This window comes from Cyprinodon variegatus, unplaced genomic scaffold (genome assembly GCF_000732505.1).
Source record: "Cyprinodon variegatus isolate N-32 unplaced genomic scaffold, C_variegatus-1.0 Scaffold216, whole genome shotgun sequence".
NCBI lineage: Eukaryota > Metazoa > Chordata > Actinopteri > Cyprinodontiformes > Cyprinodontidae > Cyprinodon > Cyprinodon variegatus.
Genome location: NW_015150669.1, coordinates 252,854 through 261,382, shown reverse-complemented (window position 1 = coordinate 261,382; position 8,529 = coordinate 252,854). Strand labels below are relative to the sequence as shown.

At 37.6% G+C, this 8,529-nt stretch overlaps 1 protein-coding gene across 1 annotated transcript in view; it reads right to left on the bottom strand.

The window, feature by feature from the left end:
- The window catches only part of csmd3 (CUB and Sushi multiple domains 3), a 414,963-nt gene that overhangs the window by 160,549 nt on the left and 245,885 nt on the right, over positions 1-8,529 (bottom strand). The window contains exon 10 of the mRNA XM_015380485.1: positions 1,701-1,822. Within this exon, the coding sequence (XP_015235971.1) occupies positions 1,701-1,822 (122 nt within the window). The remainder of the gene's footprint in view (positions 1-1,700; positions 1,823-8,529) is intronic.

The window sequence follows — 8,529 nt, the reverse complement described above, 5'->3', positions numbered from 1 at the left end:
TTTCTACTTTTACTTTTATACTTTAAGTAAATTTACAAGCCTGTACTTTGTTACTTTTACTTGAGTAAAGAGGTTTAATCAGTACTTCCACTTTTACCAGGGTATTTTTTAACACAACTATCTGTACTTTTACTCAAGTACGGAAAGTGAGTACTTTTGCCATCTCTGTCCTAGTCCCACTTTGACTATGACGTTTTCTGATCTTTCTTCCTTCCTGACTCTAATAATGTCATGATCTTGGCACTGATGGCTGGCTTAATTGCTCATTTCATTCACCTGTCTAACCCAGCCCTGTTTCTCATCACTGCTCATCTGATCCACCCGCTACTGCTTCTATTTAGACTTAGAATTACACTTAAGTGTAGACAAAAAGAAATTTTGTTTAGAACAGCTCTCTCAACAATTTCATTTTTCAAAGTGCAGCCTTGATAATGTAAGCACCAGTTGTTGTTGAGCTGCTACTACTGCCTCCAGCTCCTGAAGCCCTCGCTTCTCTTGGCTCAGGGGAGGAAGAGGACGATGATGACGAGGCTGTGAGGGTGGTAGCCCCCTGGGTTGAAGAGGCTGATGTGGTTGAAGCAGCAGTGGTGCCCTCGGCAGGTTCAGCAGTGACAGACGATGCTGGAGAAGGTGTGGAAACCGGAGGGGGGCTGGTAGGAGCTGGCTGGGGATTTTTCAGCATTTGGCAGGGAAGCATCTAGGGTGATCTCCTCATTTTCACCTGCATAGGACTGTGCTTCCCCTCTAGATGCAGAAGATTGCTTGGGAACAGTCTCGGAGGAGCCTCCAGCTCAGGACTGATGATGATTTAATGATCCTTAAACTGCTTGGCCCCAGCCATCAGTGCCATATTATTCTTGAGCCTTTGGTGTGAGAGTTTTCTAACTGTATTACTAGTGTTCTGATTGCCTGATCCAGACCAGTGTCTGTTTTTGGACCTTTGAGCCTGCCTGCCCCTGTTCTGATCTGTTTGCCTGACCTGTCTTCAGTTTCTGTTGGATTCTACTGTGCATCGAACCTGTAGCTACATCTTGACTTTGCCTCTGGATTATTCTGCCTTCCTCCGTCATCTGCTCAGATCTGACCTCCTGTCAGTTCTGTGTCCTTCAAGGCTTTGGCTTCCCTCTGTGCGGCAAGAGCTGCGTCTTGTCAGCTGACTGGCTGGTATCAACCTCCTTCTCTGGGCAAGGACTGAACTCTATAAAAGGTTAGTGACTCATGCATTCATGTCATCCTCTGCAGGTTTTTTGTGGTCTAAAAACTGTGTTATCTCCCGCCAGATTTACCTGCCTCGCACACCCTAGCCGCTGCTAATGCAGATCCTCAAACTGATTGTCGTTGCTTAAATAAAAGCTTTTAAATTATCTCACTTGCCTGAATCCTGGGTCCCTGGGTTCTGAGTCATTGCAAATAAGCTCCTTATTAGAGGCACCTTATCCTATATATGCTAACCCTGGTTAACTGATTTACATTTCTGCACCCAATATATAGGTCAAATTAGTTCATAAATAAAAGAGAGAAAAAAGATCTAACAATTCTGAACAAAAAATAATTAAAAAATCAAACCAAAGACACATCTTTAAGGAAAAACAAGAAGATTGCAAGATGCAAGCCTTCCTTTGAAACAAGATTTCTAGTACTGTAGTTGAGGTAAAATTGAGCTGCTAAAAAGAAGGCAAAGCAAACAACATGCTTATTACCTTATTTGGATTTGATGCTGTAATTATCCACACACACTGGGCATTGCTTTCATATTGAATGGGGAAGTTGGGAGATGTAAAGGTCCCTGATGGTCCTTGAAGATTACTGCCACAAGTCTTTACTGTAAAAAAAAAAAAAAGAATAAAAGAACATAATGACATTGTTATTGGTGGGAACTGTAGATTTAGCTGAGACATTAGCAAAAAGCAATTGCACAGTGAGTCACCACATTTCAATGCAGTCACAATTACCTTTCTAATTAAACCATTTAGTTGACGCTTAGTCTGAGTCTCTCAAAGAAAAAAAAGAAAAAGCAAATTTTCATCATTTGAGGGTCAAAGCTGAAGTTCCGTGACAAACAATTAAAGATGACATCAATGCATTTGAGAGCTGGATAAAATGAGTGTACAATATACTATGTTTAGGTAGAGAAAAGAGGAAACTGACTGATATAGGAAGAAGAACAGAAAGAGGAACAGAAGGTCACATAGATGTTATTGATACTGTCAGTAGCAACTCCCTGGATAACATCACTTAATTGGAAGCTACTGAGTGTGAAATATCACAGCATTAGCTGGAGTTTTGCTATTGACTGATAAAGACATTTACCGGCTATTTATTCCAAAAATCTCTATAAAGTAAAAAAAATATATATCTCAGAAAGGGAATTAATTTGCATTCACTTATAGCACTTTAAGTTTTCATCTAATGCCAAATAAATCAGCTTTGAGTTAGCAGTAAAAACAAACCAAATACTTCCCTAAAGGTGATTAAATTAAGATTCTCTACAGATGTGTAAAATCATGTTTAAAATGCCAGTGTTTAGTGCCTAGTGCAGTGCTTAGTGTTAAAAGGCAATGCATGTTCTCAAACCACGACACTTTGTATTACTTTCAAAGGGGCCTTTAAAAAGGCACATGCTAGGTGTTCGATAAACCCACTAAGCCTTCATTAGGCTTTGTTCTCTGACTGGATGTGACAGAGAAGCTGCTTGTCTGTCCTTGGATTGTCCTGTTAGACTCATGGGGTAATTTTCTGGTTGGTTTGAAGCAGAGTTTGTTCCTTAATGAGTTTGTTCAGCAGCAGGCCATAAGAATACATACAGTTATCCGTATAGAGGGAGAGACAGACTGTCAGAGAGATGGAGAGAGAAAACAAGCAGCATTATCTGTTGTGGACTCCTTCAGAAACATGTAGTTTAAACATGCACTGAACAATTCAGGGAGAAATATCCCTGAATAATAGACTGAATAAACTTACAACGCTGTGGAAATCTATTTGTCCCGTTTTATAGTTTAAAGCTTTTACATTTGACTTTTTCTTGTACTTAAATGTGTAGATCAAACTAATCTCAGTATAATACAATCTGATTCCTTGCTAAATATTTTTAAGGTATCCACACCAACCAGGCCCTATGCCAGAAAGTAATGTTCCCTGTACATTTTCTTGGATATATGTGCTAAAGCCAGTCCAGCTTTGAAGAGACCGACCCACCGGACGCTAATCATCCCTGTTCAACACAGCTGTTAACAAAAGGAGGTTGGCTGCAAAACTCCAATGTAGGAAAAAAAAAAAGAAAGGGTATCAGGGTGTGCAGTCTTAAATTCAGTCTTTAATTCAGTATTGATAACCAGTAGTCTGTGATATATATATATATATATATATATATATATATATATATATATATATATATATATATATATATTCTGGTTATAACACTAACATCAACAGAAAAAGAGTCTGCACCAATAGGAAAAATAGCTTGTAGTCACTTGAGACAGGGTTCAAGCCAAAAAAAACCTTGTTAAGACAATCATTCCAACGCTAGTCTGAGGACACCATTTATATTACTTCCTTTTTGTTCACACCAACACTGGGGCTACCTAGCATATGCCCCCAACTCCAACTCAACACAACTATTTCTGCCTCAGTGAAACTTAGCTTTTATGAACTCCTTTTTGCAGTTTCCTTTAGTAACCAAGAAAACCATTGATAAGTTGATAAATTAAATATATATTGATATTCATGCTGCGCTTTACACAAACTATAGGTGTCATGATCTTGGCTTGATTGCTGATTCCATTCTGCTGCCTAGCTACGCCCAGTTTCTCATTACCGCTCATCTGTTTCTCCTGCTCCAGTCTCCATTTAATCTGCCTTCCTCCAGTCATCAGTGCCAGATTTTTCAAACCTTTGGTGAAGTCTTCTATATAATTTTATTGTTTCCAATTACCTGATCCTGACCCGTTCTGCCCCTGGACCTCTGAGCCTGCCGGTTCCTGTTCTGATTTGTTTGCCTGACTTGTCTTCAGACTCCTGCTGGATTCTGCTTGTTTACTGAACCTGGAACTGCTTCCTGACACCGTCCTGGATTTACCTTAAGCACCTCTTCAGATCTCTGATCTTCTCCGCCACTGGCATGGCCTTAACTTTAAGACCAGAGGTTCCTGATTTAAACACCCTCCGTTGTTTTAAATAAATGCTTTTTCAGATATAATACTGTCTGTCTGAATACTGGGTTCTCTGTTCTGAGCTCTGACAATAGGAGCCTTGTGCATACAAGTTTGATAACGAAAAATTCCTTGGTTTTGTGTCTGATTTGTATGGGGGTTTTATGTCATTTTTTTAATGTTTGCTGTCTTTCCCCTTTTAGTGAGGATCCTATGCAATGTTTTAGAAAGGCGATCACAGAACTTTTCCATATTTTCTTAAATTCTGCATTATACTGTAGTTCTCCCTGTAGTTTACTGAAGACCCCAACATCTTTGTTTCTTCTAGACTGTTTCGTTTTTTAAGAATGAAAGAGGAAATCTACTTCTTTTCATGTATTATCATATATGTATTATCATATATCTTCAGATAGGGGTAGGAAAACTTCATGTTATCCTAATTGTTCTGTTTATATCAGTTCTTAAATACGCAGGTCAGATAGGTCTAACGGCCCTTCCATTTTTGCACATAATATTCTAATGAAATCATAATTTAAAATACAATCTTATATTTTTATGTTTATGTATATATTTTATGTTTTTCTAACATTAAAACCTGTTTGATATCTGAAGCAAAAGAGTTAACTCATAAGACATCTTTAAAGGAAGGAAAATATTTTTTTTTCTTGACACTGTACATTTTAGTTAATAATTTAGAAACCACTAAAGCACAGACCTTCAAGCTTTCCATCTCCCATGATCATTTGATAGTCTGCAGCTTTTACTTAGTGCTCACTGAAGGAAAGGAAGGGAATGAAAGAATAATACTTTAGTGTGTTTGCAAGTATGTTTTTTTTTTTTCGTTTTCTGTGCAATGGACTGTGTCTGTGAGGTACATTACAAGAGTGTTAGAACAAGCACAAGGCCCCTTAGAGAAAAACTGATATCACTCATGAGTGTCTCCAACTTTGATGCTTGAATTCCCTGATTGTGCCCATCTGATCCCTGTTTCTATAATTCTTGGTGCAACTTTGACTGACCTTCCCTTGCGTTTGCCTTGTTGCGATTTATACTCTACCAGATACCGTGGTGATAAATTGTGCATGTGCATGCTTGAGTTGCACAAGCTAAATGATTTGTGTGCCAGTAGAAACTTTGTGTGCCTTTGTAAGTATGCTTGTGCGTTGACAGCTCAATCAGCATGTCCTGAACAAATGGCCGACCCATCACCGTGCCAGCAGCAAAATGGGCACTATGTTGCTGCAGCAATAATGCAGAGAGGGTTATGATCATAACTACCAGAGAGAATAACAACCTAGAATTTATATAAAAAACAACATAAATCTATACAGATCCTTAATGCCATTTGATTTGCCTATTCAGACCTTCCAACTCTATTTTGAAACTGCTAGATAAAGTTATATTCTGTTCTACTCTATTTCATACAAACTTGCTATCAATACAGTTAGTTTGAAATATATAAAGAGAGAGAGGAGCAGGAGGAGAGAGAAACGAAATGTGTAGTTAGATGATAGCATTATTTTCTGTTTTACACTAATTTGAGTTGCTGTATATAATCCTAATACAGGTTATGTCTAGATAATTATTGAGTAATTAACTATAATTTATTTGAATTAAAAAAAAAATGCTTTCAAGACAGTCTTTTTGAAATGTAATATTAAAATACTGATTTTAACAACTGTCACAAAGTTCATTTATACACTAGACTGCCTGTTTCTCAGTATTCAGTTTTTTTCATATAGCTTGGATTTTACTGTGTCAAAGTTTGGCTGTGTCCGAACATAAGCCCTAATCCCTAAATCCCTCAATCACTATAGAGAGTGAGGGCTATATAGTGGATTTTATAGTGAACTCAGTTAACTGAAAGATGATCACTGCTTTTCGGTCCTCGTTGGTACGTAACTCCGCCTCCCCACACAGTGCCTGCACCATCTTTGTCATCTTTGTCAGCTCGATGTTGTTACAACAAATCCCATAATGCTTTGGGAGGAGAGCTGTCGCAGCTCCTCGCACGATATATCTGCTCGTCTATTGACCATGGATGATCACTAATTTTCGAGGTGCACTGAGGGAAATTTCAAGTCCACTACTTTTTCATCCACTAGATATTCGGAACCTCATCTAAAATGGCATAACCATTATATACGGATATTCGGACACAGCCTTTATGTGCTTTATTTTATCCTTTGGCTTGAAAATTGATGGCTCAGAGCTCATCTGCTTAACCTTTTCTTTTTAAGAATAGTCATCCTTAAAAATCTTGTGTTCAATGTTTCCAGATGATCTGTTTTACAAGAGATTGAATATAAGTTTTTATTCAAAGGAGAGCGAAGACTTTTTTCAACAGAGCAGATGTTATCATTCCTCTGATGGGCGTATTGCACCTCCAGTCATATTTCCTGTATCTTTAAAGAATACCTTTTAGATTTTTTTTCAGTCAAAATTTTGCCCCAGAAGAAGTTATTATAAAATATATTTCAAACAGTACTTCTAAAGAACTGGAAGCTCAGATAGTTTGGTGGTTTCATATTGGTGCCAAATTAGGACTTCCAGACTCTTTATGTGGACATTGCTACTCATTAAAAAGGGACAGTAGTACTACTTAAAAAGAGGTTTTTGCTGTTATGTCAACTACACAAGAGCCAAAGAAAAGGTTCATTTGTGGGTATCTGAAAGACACAAGCAGCTTAGATTAAAAAATAAAAAATAAGTGCCATTTGCCTGGAGTAGGAAAATAGAAAGGCTTAACTTTGATTTCCTCTTTTTTTTCTTTCCCTCTCTTCATTATCAGTAACTGGCACACTGTTTTATGCGTTTGAAGCCAAAAGTGCAACATGATCTTCAAAGAGTTGATGTATTCCAGATCAAATTAAAAGTTTTTTTTTATAGGGTCTAGTTTTTACCAAAGGCACATTGTTGAGGTTAAATGAATGTTTTTGATACAAACACAATGTTCAAGGGACATTCATCCACACAAACAATTAAACTCCTCTTTCCATTTACAATACAATGAAAACCCACTGTGACTCTTCTTCTTTGCCACACTTTAAGTCACACAAGCTACATAAACAGTTTGGAAGTAAACCAAATTTAAATTAGATTGCAGGAAAGGATCGAAAGCCTTTCGTAATGTAACTCCAATGCCCTTGCTTATTTCCCTCCAAAGTTTTGTTTTATGGCTTCATAGCATCACTAACATGCCCCATAAACACTGAAAGGCAACCCTGTAAAGGTTTTTAATTTCTAATAGTAATCGCCCACTTTCACTGAAATCATTATGCCCTTTCCTTACATTTAAAGGAAAACTATGACTTTGTTGCCTCCTCTGCAGGAAGGCCTTTATAGTTATTGAATCCTATCTGCAGTGGAGACTGGGTGTCAATCATTCATACAGCTAAAGCTAACAAAGCATACCAGGAACGGTTAACCCTTACCTGCTGCAGTTTATCTCCCTGACCCTCTAAGCATGATAAACTAAAGGTGGTTGCAGGAGAGATATATCAAAGATAAAATATGGTAATCATACAGGTGTGCTTTCAAACTGCCAAACAGTCCAGAGCTAGAGTTAGTTACAGGATATCTTGTGCAGTGCAGTTGTTCTTTTGGAACCATGGAGTTTTTATTATTAAATAAATATACTACAGGTAAAATGCTCCTATTTTTGCTGCCAGAATACAGGTAGTCTGACCTGGGCTGTGTTCGAATTTATTGGATGCATCCTCTAAGGCCAGATTCGAAGGCTGATTACGTCATAGCGCAGCACCGAGGTCTGGTCGGATTCCAAGGCTCCTTGTTATTTGGCCTACAAATGCACCATTTTTTTTGCCCAATTTGAAAGATGGGTCCGGTGTATCCTCTCTATCCTTAGTTATCCCAGGATTCTTTGTGAGACCAAGCAAGCCGGCTGCTCCGTGCTCAGAGGAAAAAGGTACTTGGGGCCAAACAGTGATGAATATTGGAAGTTCAGTTTAATATAATCCAAATGTATGAATAGTTCTGTCTGAAATTAATGAAAATAGTTGTTTTAATGGTTATTGAGTCAGATATGTAGCAGGTATCTAATTTTTTTTATGTGTTACTGTGTAAAAGGGTTTGGATGTTATTTAAGTACAGATTCTAATATATCTGCAGTGTGAGGACTATACATCTGATAGGATTTATATTATTTAATTGCTATTTTGCACAATTTGCTTAACTAGGTATTTTTTGTTGCTGAATGTTAGATATATCTTTTTTTTTATATACATTTTTTAGATTTACTTATACTGTAACTTTCTACCCATTTTATAGACAGAGATGGCAAAAGTACTCACTTTCCGTACTTGAGTAAAAGTACAGATACTTGTGTTAAAAAATACTCTGGTAAAAGTGGAAGTAC